The sequence below is a fragment of the Carlito syrichta genome, unplaced genomic scaffold (assembly GCF_000164805.1).
Source record: "Carlito syrichta isolate Samal-C Ts95f unplaced genomic scaffold, Tarsius_syrichta-2.0.1 Scaffold304744, whole genome shotgun sequence".
NCBI classification, from domain to species: domain Eukaryota; kingdom Metazoa; phylum Chordata; class Mammalia; order Primates; family Tarsiidae; genus Carlito; species Carlito syrichta.
In genome coordinates this window covers 73,696-91,698 of record NW_007248840.1, presented here as the reverse complement: position 1 = coordinate 91,698, position 18,003 = coordinate 73,696, and the positions used below count along the sequence as shown (strand labels likewise).

Genomic DNA, 18,003 nt, shown 5'->3' with positions numbered 1-18,003 from the left:
GGACAGCGACGAGCCAACTGGAGGGGCCGTAGTGCGCATGCGGGAGCGCGCCTACCCCTCCCCCACAACCCCCCATTAATCCCCAAGAGAACAAACACCCCACGCGGGCCCCCCCGCCCTCCGCGGAAGGATCTGCGCCTCTTCCTAGGCCACCGGTGGCCAATCCCAGCCTTCCCCGGGGAGGGGCCCCTTCCAAAGCCACAATCTGCTGGGGGAGCCAGGAATGCCAGGTCTGGGAGGGGCCAACCCCGAAAGATGAAAGTCGCGACTTGTCCTGCCCCGCCCCAAAGGCTCCCCGGGTAGTGTGCTGGGACTTGACCCGCCTCCCCAGGTCAACATGTCACAACACGACCTCGGCCTGTCAAGTCACATGACCTCTGCCTGTCACTGACAACCCGGTCCGTCTTTAGGCCCGGAGAGACCATCTGGTTCAACCCACCGCCACCCCCATTTACAGAAGGGGAAATGGAGGTCTGAAGCAGCCGAGCAGCCTGGCCAAGGACCTGTCGCCACCACACCACTCCAGTCACAACCGGCCTTGTGACAGTTTCTGCTTAAACTCTGACTGCCCCCATGAGGGTATGACAGGATATTAACAGGCCCCTACGTGGCCTCTGTCCTCATGACACAAAAAAATAATGTGCGTTTTGCAAATACGCAAAAATACTTTGCGTTTCACTTTTGTTCAAGTCGCCCCCAAATTCATAGTTCTCTCTCGCCCTTCATAACTCCTATGTTTAACTTACAAGCCAGAACGATATGATCCCGGGGCAAGAGGGGGAGCTGAGGCCGGATAACCGGGGCTCCTGACAGCCCAGCCCGGGGCAGTCTGCGCTGACGTGCACGCACACGTCCCAGGCGCCAAGGCTCTCCTGTAGGTCACGACCCCCAACACCCAGGAGGCCTGTGCCCAGCTCCGCCCACCAGGGAGCCGCAGGACTTGCTATCTGGTACAATCAAAAGGCAGGGTCTTGGTCTTGAAAGGCACGAGAGCATCCTGGGGGAAGTGGGGAAGCCGTGAGAACAGGGTCCCCCGAGCCAAAGACATGAATTCTGGCATGCAGAGTTTATCAGAAACTACAAGATCAAAGTCAAGGCCGCTGTGCTGACAGAAGCGGGAAGTGACTACCAAGGCGAATACTCCGCCCCTTTGGGGGCACTTAGGCAACAAGAGGAGACCCCAGTACCTCAGCTCCTTTGCTGGGGAGGGGCTTAGGAGGCTACAAGAGGAGACCCCAGGGCCTCGGTCCCTTTAGGGGGAATTAGGAGGCTAAAAGAGGAGCCCTATTTAAGAAGACTTCCGTCGACCGTTCCGCTGGATAGATGCGAACTTTCAAAGGAGAGAGGTTCAAAAGGCCTATGTATATAGCCCATGAGCTGGGAGGGGCCGAGGAAAGTGGAAGTCCCTTGTGGAGGGGGCAAACGGGAGCCAAGGCTAGGTGGGCAGAGCAGTATTTCCTGGGGGAGACAGGCTGCAGGGAGGCTCCACACGGCAACCCAGCAGGGGGCCAAGGTGGATAGCCGTTGGGGCCGTTGGGTGCCGGGAGCTGGCGCCCCGCCCTCTCTCTTCTCCGCCACCCCCCGCACCTCCCACCACTCTCGTTGTCCCCTGCGCGTGCGCGCGCAGGCACCGGTTGCCAAACATTGCATCATCCCCGCCCCCCTTTCCTCCCCTCCCCCGTCTGCACTCCCCTCCGCGCGCGCGCATGACTCACCCACCGCCTCCGCTGAGCCTCGTGACCCAAAGCCACTTCCGGGTCCAACGCGACGTCGACCCCCAGGCGGGAGGGAACGGTGGGGGCGTGCCGCGGGGCTCCTGAGTGGCGGATGTGAGGCATGGGGCGGGGCTAGCGCCGGCGTACCGCTTTCTGATTGGTAGGTGTCCGGATCCCACCCCGGAGAGGCGGGCCAGGCTCTGGTAAAAGATTACGGCTCTGGATTCCCGAGGTCAGAGGCTTGAGTCTGAGACGTAGAGTGTATCATGTTGAAGATGAGCGGGTGGCAGCGACAGAGCCAAAGTCAGAGCCGGAACCTGAGGAGAGAGGTAAGTACTGACGCCCCACCTGCCCCGCGCCCTCCCGTCTTCGCTAACGCCGCTTGTCTCCTCTAAGCTGGGACGTCCGCGCTCTAAGATTGGCCCCACCCCTACACTGTGAAGTTTGGGGCCGTCCGTGGGAGGGGTCAAGAGAATCCTTTCTCCCTGGGTGGTGTCTGAAGACCATTCTTCCTTCAGACGACAGCGTCGCTCCGTCCTTGCCCGAGGCATGGGCCCTACTCTGTGCTGCGGGGCGAAGGGACCCTGGCCGCCCTTGGGAAATCAATCCTCTCCCGGTGCCAACTTCAGGCCGCCTTGTTGGGCCTGTCCGGCGGGGGGTGGGGGGGCGGAGTAGCAGGACACACCCCCGCGCTAGGAAGACTTGGTGACCGTGGGTTAGGCCGCTTGGCCGCCAGCAGCATTCCCCCGCCCCACCCCCACCCCTGTCTCGGCCGCAGCGCCTCGGGGGTCAGCATGGCCACCTCGGCAGCTGGGACTCCTGGACCCTGCGGGGGATAGGAGAACCTTGAGGAGACTGGCACAAGCCCTTGGGAGGAGAGGTGCCGATGACCGGGGGCGGAGATGATTTTCCTACCCGTCCGCCCCTCCCCTCCCCCGAGGTCTGGGCCTCCCGCACAAGAGAGCAGCCTGGATCTCTTACGTCTGGGAAGCCATTTGGGGTCTCTCCAGTGTATTGTCCTTCCCCTGGGCTTGGTCCCTGCCTCTTTCCCCCCTTTTGTCTCCCGTCTAATCTCTGTAACCATTGCATCAGGCCAGCCCCCTGTTTGGCTCTGCAGCCCTCTGGCCTGTGGCCCCACTGCTGATGAAAGCCAAGTCCCACACTCTGAGGCAGGGAGGATTCCCCAGGGAGGACAGCCCTGCAGAGAAATACTCAGGGCGAGATTGCATCTCTGGTCTCCAGGGGTAGGCAGTTGCTGCTCTTCCTCCCTTTTCTATAAGAGGAGGGAATTTACCCAGTCATTCCTAACAAATACTTAATGAGCACCTACTATGTGCCAAGGAGTTTGCCGCCCAGGGTAGTCTGTGAACAAGGGGGAAATAAAGCATCTCAGCTTGAGGCATACAGTAAACAAAATAGGCGTGCCATGGAGAAAACCAAACATGGCTTGAAAACGTTCAGGGTGGAGGTTTCAGTTTTAAAAACATCAGGTGGTCAAGAATTACCTCACTGAGGTGACATTTTAACTGAAAGACCCAAAGGAGGTAAGGCAGTGGGTCATGCAGATGTGCCGAAGGAAGAAGGAATAGCCAGAGCAGAGGCTCTAAAACAGTATGTGCCTGGTATTTTTAGGGAACAAGCCAGTGCACTGGACTAGAATAAGCAAGAGGGAGAGTGGTAGATGAAAAATCGGTGGGGCAGGAAGTTACATAGGGCCTTGTAAGCCATTATTAAAGACAGGATCTCACTATGTTGCCCATGCTGGTCTCAAACTCCTGGACTCAAGCAATCCTCCTACCTTGGCCTCCCAGAGTGCTGGGATTACAGGTGTTAGGCACTGCACCTCACCAGTATTTAATTGCGTGAAATGAAACGGGAGTCATCAGACTGTTTAGAGCAGAGGAATGACGTTTTGAAAGGCTCACTATGGCTGCTGTATCATGAGTAGACTCATGGAAAGGTGACAAGAGAAACGGGGAGACCTGCACACAGGAGGCTTCTGCAGTAAATCAGGGAGAGGCGATGGAAAATTGATCTAAAACAATGGAACTGGCCGGGCTCAGTGGCTCAGCCTGTAATCCTGCGCTTTGGGAGGCTGAGGTGAGTGGATCGCCTGAGCCCACGGGTTCAAGACCCGCTCGGGCAACTTGGCGAGACCTCATCTCTACAATAAATCAAATTAGCCGGGTGTGATAGCGCGCGCCTGTAGTTCCAGCTACTTGGATTTATTTATTGGGTTTATCTTTGGACTCAATCTTTGGATATGTCTGTTGGACAGCCAAAAAGAAATGGCTGCTGGACATGGTGGCTCATGCCTGTAATGCCAGCACTTTGGGAGGCAGAGGCGGGAGGATGCCTGAGCCCAGGGGTTCGAGACTGGGCAACATAGCAAGACCATGTCTATAATAAATCAAGCATGGTGGTGCATGCCTGTAGTTCCAGCTACTTGAAGGGCTGAGGCGGAAGGATCGCCTGAGCCCAGCAGATCAAGGCTGGGGTAGCTGTGAGTGAGATGGAGCGAGACTCTAGCTCAAAAAAAGAAATGGCAAGTAGGCAGTAGGCAGCAGCACTGGAGGGTCCAGAGGAGGCCCAGACTGAAAGTGTGCTGGAAGAGGTCAGTGCAGGAATGGTGTCAGGACAGTGCCACTTGGTTTGTTCCCTTCCCTGTAGCTTGGTCCTTACCCTGGCAGGTTTGAGACCTGCCTTGAATTTAGAGAAAGCTCAGTTGGTCAGGACATTGCTATTATGTAATCAGGACTACAAATATCAGCAACTAAAAATAAAGGAAGTCAGCCTCTCTTCTCTCCTTGGAAATGGCTGCAGGGACTATACCCAACACGACCGAGGTAAGGACCGATAAAAGGCGAGGGATAAAAGGAAAAGAACATGCCCCTCCTCCTTCCAAAAATGACTAACATTTATCTCTGTTCATCGCAGTGTTCCAGAAGGAAGTGTATCTTCATACATCACCACACCTGAAAGCAGGTAAACCCTTTCCCGGAACTAAGTCCTAAGAGATGCTGCTTAGGCCCTCTGCTGGGACCCTAGGAGGGTCTGAATCAGAGCAAGTTTTTGCTGTCATACTCTGTCCTCCTGGCCTGGCCCTAACAAAGTGACCAAATTCCTGCTCTCAAAGAATGCCCTAATTGAAAGCTGATCCTCAGCAGCTTTTCTCACCCATGCCAACTCTGGCATGTCTCTCTTTCCTTCCTCTCCTTTTTCTCTAATAAATTTTGTTTTAAAACTTTAAAAAAGGCTGGACACAGCAGCTCAAGCCTGTAATCCCAGCACTTTGGGAGGCAAAGGCAAGAGGATTGCCTGAGCCCAGGGGTTTGAGACCAGCCTGGGCAACTTGGCGAGACCTCATCTCTACAATAAAAATTAAAAAAAATTAGCTGGACATGTTAGCACATGCCTATAGTTCCAGCTACTTGAAAGGCTGAGGTGGAAGGATCACCTGAGCCCAGCAGGTCAAGACTGGTGGCCATGAGTGTGCCACTGCACTCCAGCCTGGGCGACAGGGTGAGACTCCAAGTCAAAAAATTAAAAAAAAATAGCTAGTCCTCAAATCAAAAAAGTCAGCCCCAACACAATGACCTAAGACCCCATCAAGGTTTGGCTGACCTGAAGGACTGTTTGCCCAAGCTTCCCACAGGAGAAAGGAACACAAATGGCCTAATGATTGCCCCTGGAAACGACCAATAGAGTTCCCAAGTGGAGCTGAGGACTCTTACTAGGATTCCAGAAGAATGTGTATCCAGGCACTTTGCTTTTTCAAGTTCTGGGTACAAAACAAGGAAGGAATATTAGTATAGCCTAGGGGATGGTAAATTTTAAAGAGCAAGATAGTAAATATCTCAGATGTCGAGGGCCATATGTAGTCTCTGTCATGACTGTTCATCTCTGTCATTGTAGCATGAATGCTGCCATAAACAGTATGTAAATAAATAGATGTGGCTGTGTTCCAATAAAACTTTTATCTACAAAAGCAGGCAGCAGACCCATTTGCCAGCCTGTGGCATAGATTGTCGGAATGTGGGGCTTGTCCCACCCACTTCCCATTATCCCAAGTATGTACATTTTCCAGACCTGATCCAACTGCAGAGATGGCAGCTGAGTCATTGCCTTTCTCCTTCGGGACACTGTCCAGCTGGGAGCTGGAAGCCTGGTATGAGGACCTGCAAGAGGTCTTGTCCTCGGATGAAAATGGGGGTACCTATATATCACCTCCTGAAAATGAAGAGGTAAGAATGCTAGGCCTAAAGCTGGGGGTGGTGTGTGGATTGTCACCTTTCCCTTCTCAAGTAATACCCACCCTCCCTTTCCTCATGTCCTTGAAGGAAGAATCAAAAACCTTCACCACTCTTGACCCCGCCTCTCTGGCCTGGCTGACTGAGGAGCCAGGACCAGCAGAAGTCATAAGCACCTCCCACAGCCCGCACTCTCCAGATTCCAGTCGGAGCTCCCTGGCTCAGGAGGAAGAAGAGGAAGCCCAAAGAAGAAACAGGAAACGGAAACGGGGTGGTCACTCCCCAGCCCGGGTTGGGAAGCAGCGCATGAAGGAGAAAGAACAAGAGAACGAGAGGAGAGCGGCACAGCTAGCAGAGGAGAACGAACGGCTCAGGCAGGAGATCGAGCGCCTGACCAGGGAGGTAGAGGTGACTCGCCGAGCTCTGATCGACCGCATGGTCCATCTACACTAAGCATGAACAGTGGGACCATCACTCCCTAGCTCGGGGCACACTACCCACCTTTCCAGAAGTGACTACTGACCACCTTCTCACTAGTGCCAGTGAGGTGACCCTTTCCCCAATATAGTCGGGGGAAACTTGGTGTAGACAAAGTGTCTCAGCTTAGAGAGATTGCACATTTATTTATTACTGTCTATATCCATTAAAGTGACTTTCTATGAGCCACGTTCTCACTTTTTCTTCTTGCCTTTCGGGGTTTCCAGGGGTTTCCCCTCAGCTAGAGCCAAATGTTTCTTTAGATCCAAGAGTTTAGCCACCTCTGCAGCAATCTGGTTCTTGTCTGCCTTTTGTGCTTTCAGTTCTCGGACAATGTTGCCCTAAAAGAAGTGGGTGGGGAGAGGAAGAGTGAGACCAGAAAGGGCCTGTTTAGGATTCAGCCTTGCCAGTGTTCCACTAGGCATAGGTGTCATACTTGTTTCGTCACTGCATCCATCAGCGCTTGAATCTGCTGTGGCCTGGCTGTTGGAACAGCCTCTTCAGCTGCTGGCTTGGGGGCTGCTTTTGCCTGGAGAAGAACAGAGTAGTCACCAGCTACCATAAACATGCCCCAACCTCTAGTTAGAATATCTCAGGGGAAGGTGATTACCTTTAACTTGAAGGACTCTTCTAGCTAAGACAGGAAAAAAAAACTACAAGTGAGAAGCAGCAGGGCCGAAAGATGGGAAGAAGAGTGATGAGTGAGCACTACTAAGACAACTAGCGTGGTGCCGTGTGGTGGGTGAGGAGGGCACGGTCTAGTATTCTCACCTGGCCCCCTCCAAAGCGCTGTCTCAGATTTTCAATCTGGTCATTTTCCAATTTTTGGAACAATGGACTGACCTGTAAAAAGACACCAGAATCATTCACTGATTAGCTATGGACTATCCCAGACCATCCAGAGGACTTCTCCAACCCCAATCCCTGGTGTGCTTTAAAAGAAACATGAGCTTGACTGAGACTGTATCTGCTGACTTCATGAAAGGATTCAAAAAAACACTAGCACTCCCTACAAAAGCCCAAATAACTTAGGGTCAAAGATTATTTAAGCTATCTAACAATGCTAGGTCAATCGACAAGTTTATGTCAAAGAGGAAACGGCCACCCTGTATTCTCCCTGCCCACTGCTTGCTAGCACTCTAGAGACCATGTCATCAGGGCAAAAGCTGGGTATTGGTTTCTGTGCCAGGTACTGGGTTCTAGCATGAAAAACAATGAGGACCTACTGATAATACGGGACTTGTGACCCAATACCAAGAACTTTATATCACAAATATAAGAGCTTCATGCCCAAAGTAAAGCTGGAGAGATGTTAGGTCTTTAACCCCACCCCAGAAGATGCTTGGCAGAAATAGGAATTTTAAGAGGGTGGCTCTTCCAACCCTTGGAGACCTACGATGCCAATCCGGTGTCCTGCTGACAAGGTGCACAGGAAGTCTGTGGGCAGGATACTGCAGGCTGGAGGTGGGAGCTGCAGCTGGGCCTGGATGGTGGCGCTAACCATTGGCATGTAAGGCTGGAGCATGATGGACAGCAAGGCAGCTATGTTCACTGCCAAGCCTGTCACTGTGCCTGCCCGCTGCCTACAGAAGAAGAGGTGTGAGTCAAGACCTGAAGGAGGGCACGGTCTACCAGTCACTCCAGTCCAGTAACCAGAACCCCAGCACCTACCTGTCAGCCTCACTGCCTTTAATCTGCTTCCAGGGCTCATTCACCTGAATGTACTGATTGCCGTGCCGCGATATGGTGAGGATACTGCGCAAGGCATCTCGGATCCTGGGAAGGGAGGAGGCAGGGCACAGTGGAAGGTGGAAGCATAGGGTTCTCACCATGTCAGTAGGAGAGACAGAGGTGGGGTTACTTACCGAACCTTCTCGAGCAGCTGGTGATAGTGCCGGAGCTCCAGGGTGACATGGGCCACCAGGCGCTGGTCATCAGAGGTAAGCACCATCTCAGGCACACAGCCCCCAAAAAACTTGGAAACAAACATCCCAGCTCTTGATTGGAAGTATGGAAGGAGAAGAAAAAAGGGGAGTTATTACTCAGTCTCCTCATGGAAACTTGACCCAATTCCCACAGCTGATATTCTCTCAGGATTCCTGCCCAGAACTGACACCTCCTTGCTCCCTCAAGCTAGAAGGCAAAGGTTAATAAGTTAGCTAGGCCAGGCTCGGTGCCTCAGCCTGTAATCCCAGCACTTTGGGAGACCAAGGTGAGTGGATTGCCTGAGCCTGCGGGTTCAAGACCCGCCTAGGCAACTTGGCGAGACCTCATCTCTACAATAAATCAAAAATTAGCTGGGTGCAGTAGCATGCGCCTGTAGTTCCAGCTACTTGGAAGGCTGAGGTGGAAGGATCGCCGGAGCCCAGCAGTTCGAGGCTGCAGTGGCCGGGAGTGGCCACTGCACTCTAGTCTGGGCAACAGAGTGAGACTCCAACTAAAAAAATAATAATAATAATAAGTTAGCTAGGCTCTTGCTTTGCTAACCTCTGGTCTGACCATATGGCTTTGGCCCCCTCCCCTACCTTGGGGAGATGAAGCGCGCATCTCTCTCTCTCTCTCTCTCTCTCTCAAAAAAGTTAACTATTCTGTCTCTTCCTTAAGAATCCAATCCTGCACATAAAGAAGCTGATAAAGCCGGGCGCAGTGGCTCATGCCTATAATCCCAGCACTTTGGAAGGCCGAGGTGAGAGGATTGCCTGAGCCCATGGATTCAAGACCAGTCTGGGCAACTTGGTGAGACCTCATTTCTACAATAAATCAAAAAAACTTAGCTGTACTTGGTGGCATAGCTCTGTAGTTCTAGCTACTTGGAAAGCTGAGGTAGAAGGATCACCTGAGCCCAAGTAGGTTGAGGCTGTGGTGGCCGCGTGCGTGCCACTGCACTCCAGCCTGAGTAACAGAGTGAGACTCCAACTCCAAAAAAAAAGGAAAGAAGGAAATATCCTCCATGGCTCAGATTCCTCTATCCTGCTCTCAGAGCTCTGGGCCTTCAGCTCAGTCCTGCTACTCACTTTTAGCTTTGGTTGTTAGCCACATTTAATAGGCAGTCCTAGCCGGGCTCGGTGGCTCAGCCTGTAATCCTGCGCTTTGGGAGGCTGAGGTGAGTGGATTGCCTGAGCCTGCGGACTCGAGACCGGCCTGGGCAACTTGGCGAGACCTCATCTCTACAATAAATAAAAAAATCAACTGGGCATGGTAGCACACACCTGTAATTCCGGCTACTCAGAAGGCTGAAACAGAAGGATTGCCGGAGCCCAGCAGGTCGAGGCTGCAGTGGCCGAGAGCGGCCACTACAGGCCACTACACTCCAGTCTGGGCAATAAAGTGAGACTCCAACTCAAAAAAAAAAAAATAAGCCGGGCTCGGTGGCTCAGCCTGTAATCCCGCGCCTTGGGATGCTGAGGTGAGTGGATTGCCTGAGCCCACAGGTTCGAGACCCACCTGGGCAACTTGGTGAGACCTCATCTCCACAATAAATTTAAAAATTAGCTGGGTGCGGTAGCGCTCGCCTGTAGTTCCAGCTACTTGGAAGGCTGAGGCGGAAGGATCTCCGGAACCCAGCAGGTTGAGGCTGCGGTGGCTGAGAGCAGCCACTACGCTCCAATCTGGGCAATAGAGTGAGACTCCAACTCAAAAAAAAAAAAAATAGGCAGTCCTTTCTAGAATATTTGTTTGAAAACAGTTAACCCATGTTTTTGTTGTTGTTGCTGAGTTGGAGTCTTGCTTTGTCGCCAAGGCTGGAGTGCAGTGGTATACTCACGGCTACTCCAGCGTCTATCTGCTGGGCTCAGGCGATCCTTTTGCCTCAGCCTTCTAAGTAGCTGGAACGACAGGCACATACCACCACACCCGGCTGATTCTTTTGACTCATTGTAGAGGTCTTGCCGCGTTGCTCAGGCTGTTCTTGAACACGTAGGCTCAGGCAGTTCTCTCACCTCTGCCTCCCAAATGCTGGGATTACAAGTGTGAGCCACTGCACCCAGCTAACACATATTTCAACTGGGTCATTTCAATATTGACTTCTTAAAAATAAGATGTTCAGCTGCTTAACTTTATCAGCTTCTTCTTTCTTTTTTGAGTTGGAAGTCTCACTCTGTCGCCCAGGCTGGAGTGCAGTGGCATGCTCATGGCCACCACAGCCTTGACCTGGTGGGCTCAGGTGATCCTTCTGCATCAGCCTTCCAAGTATCTGGAACTACAGACACATGCCACTATGCCTGACTATTTTTTTATTTATTGTAGAGATGAGGTCTCGCCAAGTTGCCCAGGCTGGTCTTGAACCCACAGGCTTAGGCAGTCCTCTTGCCTCGGCCTCAAAAAGTGCTGGGATTATAGACGTGTGAGCCACAGCACCCAGCCTAGGATATTTCTTTAGATTGCCTAAGAGCTAAGATAGGAACAAGGGATAGAAAGTGAGAAAGAAAAACTTGGAAGACAACAGTCGAAGCCTCTTACCCCTACACCAAAATAAAACTTTTCAATGAGCTGTAAGTGAACCAGATTGCCAGAAGAGACTACATCTTCACTTCTACATTAATAAGGAAACAAGTGGCGAAAATTCACTGTGACCAACTCCACTAAATTACATCTCCGTGGTTAGCTGTTCCCTTGTGCACACACAGCCCACTGTGCCAGGAGCAGATCCCAGTGGATAGAAATCACCTTTCTGCATTGGCCTTCCCACCCCCACAGCCTGCTGTCCGTTTTCTAGCTCTCTCCTCCTCGGAAGTAAAGCGAGCCCATCCCAGCTCATCTGCTGATTCTGTCCCCTTTCCAAGTCCTACCTGTTGATGAAGTTACCCAGGTTGTTCAGTAGCTCAGAATTATTCTTGAGCAGCATGTCCATCCAGGAGAAGGCACTGTCCTGGCCCTCAGGCCGTATGTATAGCAGATAGAAGCGCCAGATGTCAGCAGGGATCCCAGTGTCCTGGGCCATGTCCCCAAACACTCCCACACCCCGGCTCTTAGAGAACTTTCCATCTTCGTAGTTCAGGTATTCTGGACAGAGGAAAGGGAATGAGAACCATCTGCTCAAATCCACCTTTCCCCTCTGACCCACTAACCGTTCTTTCTTCAACCTCAACCATGGCTGTCCAGCAGCTTTTCTCCCTGACTGGCTGGCATGCACAGAAGGTGGGAGTCCCTCCCCAACCATTCTGGCCTCTGTTCTCTTGACCCATACCTACACAGCGATTTAGCGCTGGACTTTTGCGTCCTTTCTCTCAGTTCAGTCTCGTGTCTTATTTATTGTGTCATCTCAACTCCTGACTTAAGCCATAACACCTCCACAGGATCTTCCTCCAAGTTCTGCCTCAACCCATATCTCTAGGAACCCCAGCTATAGTCTTCCGGGGTACCTGTAGCAATGAGGTGGCTGACTAAGGTGTAGTTGTCCTCAGCTCCCAGGACTGAACAAGGAAAAACTATGCCATGGAAGGGAACATTGTCTTTGGCCATGAACTGATACAGGTCCACCTAGGGGAATACAGTCAGGAGAGAGATTTCCTGAGACCATCTTCAAAGGCCCAAGAAAGACCAGACACCAACCTGAAGACCCCCACTCCCATGCACACCCTCCCCACAGACAGGCTAACCAACAAATGCTCACTTGCTCTGGGTTCTTCCACCATCTCTCCCACTGGTCTGTGTAGTTGGCTGTGATAGACAGGTAGCCAATAGTGGCATCAAACCAGACGTAAAATACCTGGGGAGTCAGGAGGAGGGAAACATGGTAGGGACCAACCAAAATCTCAGACTGAAAAATGATATAATGAATGGTTTAATCTGCTAGCCCAGGGACTCAACCCAAGGCTGAATAATTTGAGATATGAATAAAGGTTAAAGGGTTCTTACCTTGTCTTCAAAACCTTCTAAGGGTACAGGGGTTCCCCATTTGAGGTCTCGGGTTATGCAGCGTGGCTTGAGGCCATCCCGAAGCCAAGAACGCGTGATAAACCTGGCATTAGGTGTCCAGTCACTGCCAGGCAACGACTTCCCCAACCACTCCTCCACTCGCTTTTCCAGCTGAAATGGCAGAGAAAGACGGAAGGCTGACTCAGGACATCCTCATACATGGTTAGCTTAAGGGTAAATACATGTAAGCTTTTTGGAATACAGTTTGGACAATATATAATTAAAATGAAAAAAGTCATGACTTTGGCATGCCAATTCCACTTTAGGAATGTAGTCAACAGAACGATGAATACAAGCTGGGCATGGTGGCTCACACCTATAATCCCAAAACTTTGGGAGGCAGAGGCGAGAGGATTGCCTGAGTCCAGGGGTTCAACACAGCCTGGGCAACTTGGAGAGACCTTGTCCCTACAACAAATAAAAAAATTAAGCCGGGCTCAGTTGCTCAGCCTATAATCTCAGCACAGTGGGAGGCCGAGATGAGTGGATTGCTTGAGCCCGCGGGTTCGGGACCCATCTGGTCAACTTAGCGAGACCTCGTCTCTACAATAAATTAAAAAAAAATTAGCTGGGCGTGGTAGTGCACGCCTGTAGTTCCGGCTACTTGGAATGTTGAGGCGGAAGGATCGCCAGAGCCCAGCAGGGCGAGGCTGCAGTGGCTGGGAGCGTGCCACTGCACTCCAATCTGGGCGACGGAGTGAGACTCCAACTCAAAAAAAAAATAATAAATTAGCTGGGCATGGTGGTGCACGCCTGTGGTTCCAGCTACTTGGAAGGCTGAGGCAGAAGGATCACCTGAGCCCAGGAGGTCAAGGCTGCAGTAGCCATGAGCATGCCACTGCACTCCAGTCTGGGCAACAGAGTGAGACTCCTACACAGAAAAAAAAAAAAAGAAATATGCACACGAGAGCGTAAAGGTGTGTACATAAAGAAATGTAGCCGGGCTCGGTGGCTCAGCCTGTAATCCCGCACCTTTGGGAGGCTGAGGTGAGTGAACTGCCTGAGCCAGCGGGTTCGAGGCCTGCCTGGGCAACTTGGCGAGACCTCATCTCTACAATAAATAAAAAATCAGCCGGGCATGATAGCGCGCGCCTGTAATTCTGGCTACTTGGAAGGCTGAGGTGGAAGGATCGCTAGAGTCCAGCAGGTCGAGAATGTGGTGGCCGGAAGCGGCCACTGCACTCCAGTCTGGGTGACGGAGTGAAACTCCAACTAAAAAACAAAAAAAGAAATGTACTGCTCATGACAGCAAACAACTGAAACCAATTCCCATGGATCACATGAGTTTATAAAGTATGGTATATCAATACAATATTTACAAGGCTGTTAAGGAGAGTGAGGTAGACCTCTAAGTACTAATATGAAGAAAGCTCCAAGATACATTAAAGAAAACAAAACTGCAAAACAATGATATGATCCTATTATAAAAATGTTAAATAACACACATTAATATAAGATCCAAAAAATTTTGAAGGAGGCCAGGCTCGGTGATTCTGCCTGTAATTCCAGCACTCTAGGAGGCCGAAGCGAGTGGATTGCCTGAGTCCGCAGGTTCAAGACCATCCCAGGCAACTTGGCAAGACCTTGTCTCTACAATAAATTAAAAACTAGCCAGGTGTGGTAGCACATGTAGGTACTTCCGGCTACTCAGAAGGCTGAAGCGGAAGGATTGCTGGAACCCAGCAGGTCGACGCTGGGGTGGCCATACGCATGCATGCCACTACACTCCAGCCTGGGTAAAGGAATGAGACTCCAACTCAAAAAAAAATTTTTTTTTGAAGGAAAATATGCATTAGTGCTGAAAATATTCTCTCAAGTAATGTTATGGGAACTTCTACTTTTTATACTGCATGTTTCTATCTGAAAATTTTAAAAACAAGCTTTTATCACTTTTGTAAGCCGAAAAACAAAGATACATTTTTTTTTTTGGAGTTGTAGTCTCTGTCACACTCAGTCTGGAGTGCAGCGGCATACTCACGACCACCATAGCCTCGACCTGCTGGGCTTAGGCAATTCTTATGCCTCAGCCTTCCAAGTAGTTGGAATTACAGGTGTGGGCCACCACACCCAAATAATTTTTCTTTATTTATTGTAGATATGAGGTCTCTCCAAGTTGCCCAGACTGGTCTGGAAACCCTGGGCTCAGGTAATGCTCTATCCTCCGCCTCCCAAAGCACTGGGATTATAGCTGTGAACCACCACACCTGACTTTTTTTTCTTTTAAAGTGAACATAACCTCAAGCTTATTCTCTTCATAATTAAATAATATATGACACTTAGAACTGGATCCCTGAGCCCTTCCTCTTCTTATCTCCTCCCAGTTCAAAATGCTTACATCTCTTACTAGCCAGCATTCTCTTAAATCTTCAGTTGGGTTCAATGCACTCCAGCCTCAACATAGTCTTTTTTATAGCTTTAGCCTTTTTTCCAGAAAATTGGCTTAGTCTGTCCACCATAGCCAATTTGTTTCCTGTCATACGCCGCTTTCCAAGTGACATAGTACAGAGAATCCTTGCCCTTCTTGTACTGTGTCACTTGGTGGGGTTGGTGCTTGCCACACTTCTTTCTTTTTTATTTTTATTTTTTGAGTTGGAGTCTCACTCTGTCACCCAGACTGGAGTGCAGTGGCACGCTCCCAGCTACCCTGATGTCAACCTGCTGGGCTCCCGCGATCCTTCCACCTCAGCCTTCCTAGTAGCCGGAACTACAGGTGCGTGCTACCACGCCTGGCTAATTTTTGATTTATTGTAAAGATGAGGTCTCGTCAAGTTGCCCTGGTGGGTCTTGAATCTGTGGGCTCAGGCAGTCCACTCGCCTTGGCCTCCCAAAGTGCTGGGATGACAGGCTGAGCCACCAAGCCCAGCCTTGCGCGCCTGCTGTTCCAGCTACTTGGAAGGCTGAGGCAGAAGGATCGCCTGAGCCCAGCAGGTCAAGGCTGCGGTGGCCATGAGCATGCCCCTGCACTCCAGCCTGGGTGACAGAGTGAGACTCTGACTCAAAAAACAAAAGGGTGAAGAGAGGCTTTTTTGTGCAAGTGACCTTTCAGCTGAGATCTCAGAGATGAGTAAGAGTTATCTAAGACTGGAGAGAGTAGAGCAGGGAGGTGTTCCAGGCGAAGGAAATATACAAGGGATCAGAGATCACAATTCACTTTAAGAATGTGAGGAGAAGCCGGGCTCAGTGGCTCAGCCTGTAATCCCACGCCTTTGGGAGGCTGAGGTGAGTGGATTGCCTGAGCCCGCGGGTTCGAGACCCGCCTGGGCAGGCGAGACCTCAACTCTACAATAAATAAAAAAAAAATTAGCCGGGCGTGGTGGCGCGCGCCTGTAGTTCCAGCTACTTGGAAAGCAGAGGCGGAAGGATCGCCGGAGCCCAGCAGGCCGAGGCTGCGGTGGCCAGGAGCAGCCACTGCACTCCAGTCTGGGCGACAGAGTGAGACTCCGACTCAAAAAAAAAAAAAATTATTTCCAAATAAAGAGTTAAAAAAATGAGGCATATCCACTATTGTAAAAAATTGATCAAGACACATTAAAGCAAAAACATGGAATCAAATGTGCTGCTCATCAAAACTGAACTGGATTTTAAAAATGTGGTACATATACACAATAGAATATTATGTAGCCATAAAGAACAAAATTATGAACCTCACAGCAACTTGAATGGATTTAGAGTCTATCGTACTCAGCAATTTATCACAAAAACAAAGAACTGAGTACCACATATTCTCACTTGTAAGTGGACCCTGAACTTTTACCATAATACTTTAAGAAAGGGATTGATAGTAGCAAGATACTGCCGGGGTGGGGTGGGGGGGCACAACATCAATAAGGGTACCTGATCACAAACCAGGCAAAGTGGGAACCAAAGGGAGGCCCAAACTTTACCTGTACGATGCCCACTTGTATACCTAATACTGAATTGTACCCTATATCTTTAAAATAAAAAATAAAATGCCAGGCGCGGTGGTTCACACCTGAAAACTCAGTATTTTGGGAGGTGAAGATAAGAGGACTGCCTGAGCCCAGGAGCTCAAGACCAGCCTGGGCAACTTGGCAAGACCTCATCTCTACAACAGATAAAAAAATTAGCCAGGCATGGTGGCGCATGCCTATAATTCCAACTACTGGGAAGGCTGAGGTGGACAGATCACCTGAGCACAACAGGTCGAGGATGTGGTGGCCATGAGAGTGCCACTGCTCTCCAGCCTGGGCAACAGAGTAAGACTCCAACTCCCTAAATAAATAAATACATACATACATACAATAAAAAGACACATTACAAAGTAAAAGAAGGTTGGGCGTGGTGGCTCATGCCTATAATCCCCAGCTCCTTGGGACCCCAAGGTAGGACAATCACTTGAGCCCAGGAGTTCGAGACTAGCCTAGGCAACATAGTAAGACCTCATTTCTTCAAAAAAATAAAAAAATTAGATGGGCAAGGTAGTATGTGCCTGTAGTCCCAGCTGCTCAGGAGGCTAAGGCAGGATCACCTGAACCCAGGATGTCAAGGCTGCAGTGTATTATGATCATGCCACTGCATTTCCAGCCTGGGTTGACAAAGTGAGACTCTGTCTACAAAAGAAAAAATAGAGTAAAAGAAAAAGTAAGTTGCAGGAGTATGAATGTCATGATCTCATTTTGTAATTAAAAAAAAAAGGCTGGGTACAGTGGCTCAACCTGTAATCCCAGCACTTAGGGAGGCCGAGGCAAGTGGACTGCCTGAGCCTGAGGGTTCGAGACCAGCCTGGGCAACTTGGTGAGACCTCATCTCTACAACAAATCCAAATAAGCCAGGTGTGGTAGCATGCACCTGTAGTTCCAGTTCCAGCTACTTGGAAGGCTGAGGCAGAAGGATCGCCTGAGCCCAGTTAGGTCAAGGCTGCGGTGGCCATGAGCGTGCCACTGCACTCCAGCCTGGGCAACAGAGTGAGACTACATCTCAAAAAAAAAAAAAGAGGGAAAAACCCAGTGCTGGGAGCCTTCCTGTCTTGTAAATAAATTCCTGCTGACTAACAAAAAAAAAAAAGAGAGAGAGAGGCCAGGCGTGCTGGCTCACACATGTAATCCTAGCACTTTGAGAGGCTGAGGCAGGAGGATCTCTTCAGCCGACGAGTTCAAGACCAGCCTGGCCAACATAGTGAGACCTCATCTCTACAAAAATTGAAACATTAGCTGGGCGTGGTGGTGTGCACCTGTAGTCCCAGCTACTTGGAAGACTGAGGTGTAAGGATTGCCTGAGCCCAGGAGGTTGAGACCACTGTGAGCCACGATCATGTTTCTGCACTCCTGCCTGGGTGACAGAGTAAGATCCCAACTTAAAAAAACAATAATAGGCTAGGCGTGGTGGCTCACACGTATAATCCCAGCACTTTGTGGGGCCAAGGTGGAGGACTGCCTGAGTCCAGGGTTTCAAGACCAGCCTGGCCAACTTGCGAGACCTCATCTCTACAATAAATCAAAAAATTAGCCAGGTGTGCTAGTGCACTCCTATAATCACAGCTACCTGGAAGACTGAGGTGGAAGGATTGCCTGAGCCCAGCAGGTCAAGGCTGCGGTGGCCACGAGCGTGCCACTGCAATCCAGTCTGCACTTCAACTCAAAAAAATAAAAATTAAAAAATAAGAAAAATAAATTAATTTTTTCTTT

The 18,003-nt window shown here is 50.5% G+C and overlaps 3 protein-coding genes across 11 annotated transcripts in view; 1 reads left to right on the top strand and 2 right to left on the bottom strand.

Moving 5' to 3' along the window:
- The window catches only part of MBD6 (methyl-CpG binding domain protein 6), a 9,041-nt gene extending 7,238 nt beyond the window's left edge, over positions 1–1,803 (bottom strand). Inside the window, exon 1 of the mRNA XM_021713802.1 lies at positions 1,720–1,803. The gene's annotated coding sequence lies outside the window, so the exon portion shown is untranslated. The remainder of the gene's footprint in view (positions 1–1,719) is intronic.
- Positions 1,804–1,941: 138 nt separating this feature from the next.
- On the top strand, positions 1,942–6,627 carry DDIT3 (DNA damage inducible transcript 3). Of its 4 annotated transcripts, none has more exons than XM_008060834.1 (4): positions 1,942–2,044; positions 4,653–4,700; positions 5,803–5,959; positions 6,056–6,627. In XM_008060834.1, the coding sequence occupies exons 3-4, from the start codon at positions 5,822–5,824 to the stop codon at positions 6,416–6,418; spliced, it is 501 nt and encodes a 166-aa protein (XP_008059025.1). In that variant the 5' UTR covers positions 1,942–2,044; positions 4,653–4,700; positions 5,803–5,821; the 3' UTR covers positions 6,419–6,627. The 4 variants fall into 4 exon arrangements, with proteins under 4 accessions (XP_008059025.1, XP_021569493.1, XP_021569494.1 ...); XM_021713818.1 differs by having other exon boundaries at positions 5,708–5,959; XM_021713819.1 differs by having other exon boundaries at positions 5,631–5,959.
- Positions 5,674–18,003, bottom strand: part of MARS (methionyl-tRNA synthetase) — a 25,101-nt gene continuing 12,771 nt past the window's right edge. For 3 of the 6 annotated variants that reach the window (XM_008060835.2, XM_021713814.1, XM_021713813.1), the window contains 11 exons: positions 12,299–12,469; positions 12,054–12,149; positions 11,803–11,920; positions 11,230–11,443; positions 8,308–8,439; positions 8,114–8,218; positions 7,839–8,025; positions 7,214–7,285; positions 7,053–7,076; positions 6,879–6,971; positions 6,570–6,783 (listed from right to left, as the gene is read on the bottom strand). In XM_008060835.2, coding sequence (XP_008059026.1) covers positions 6,637–6,783; positions 6,879–6,971; positions 7,053–7,076; positions 7,214–7,285; positions 7,839–8,025; positions 8,114–8,218; positions 8,308–8,439; positions 11,230–11,443; positions 11,803–11,920; positions 12,054–12,149; positions 12,299–12,469 — 1,359 coding nt within the window. In that variant the 3' untranslated portion in view covers positions 6,570–6,636. Of the gene's footprint in view, positions 5,946–6,569; positions 6,784–6,878; positions 6,972–7,052; positions 7,077–7,213; positions 7,286–7,838; positions 8,026–8,113; positions 8,219–8,307; positions 8,440–11,229; positions 11,444–11,802; positions 11,921–12,053; positions 12,150–12,298; positions 12,470–18,003 lie in introns of those variants that run through there. The other 3 variants (XM_021713811.1, XR_002482130.1, XM_008060836.2) reach the window with 3 other exon arrangements.

What these genes read in the sequence shown, in the direction of transcription:
- DDIT3 (XM_008060834.1), top strand. Translation starts at nt 5,822, where the DNA reads ATGGCAGCTGAGTCATTGCCTTTCTCCTTCGGGACACTGTCCAGCTGG. An exon ending in CACCTCCTGAAAATGAAGAG is followed by an intron (nt 5,960 to 6,055) that starts GTAAGAATGCTA and finishes ATGTCCTTGAAG; the next exon opens with GAAGAATCAAAAACCTTCAC.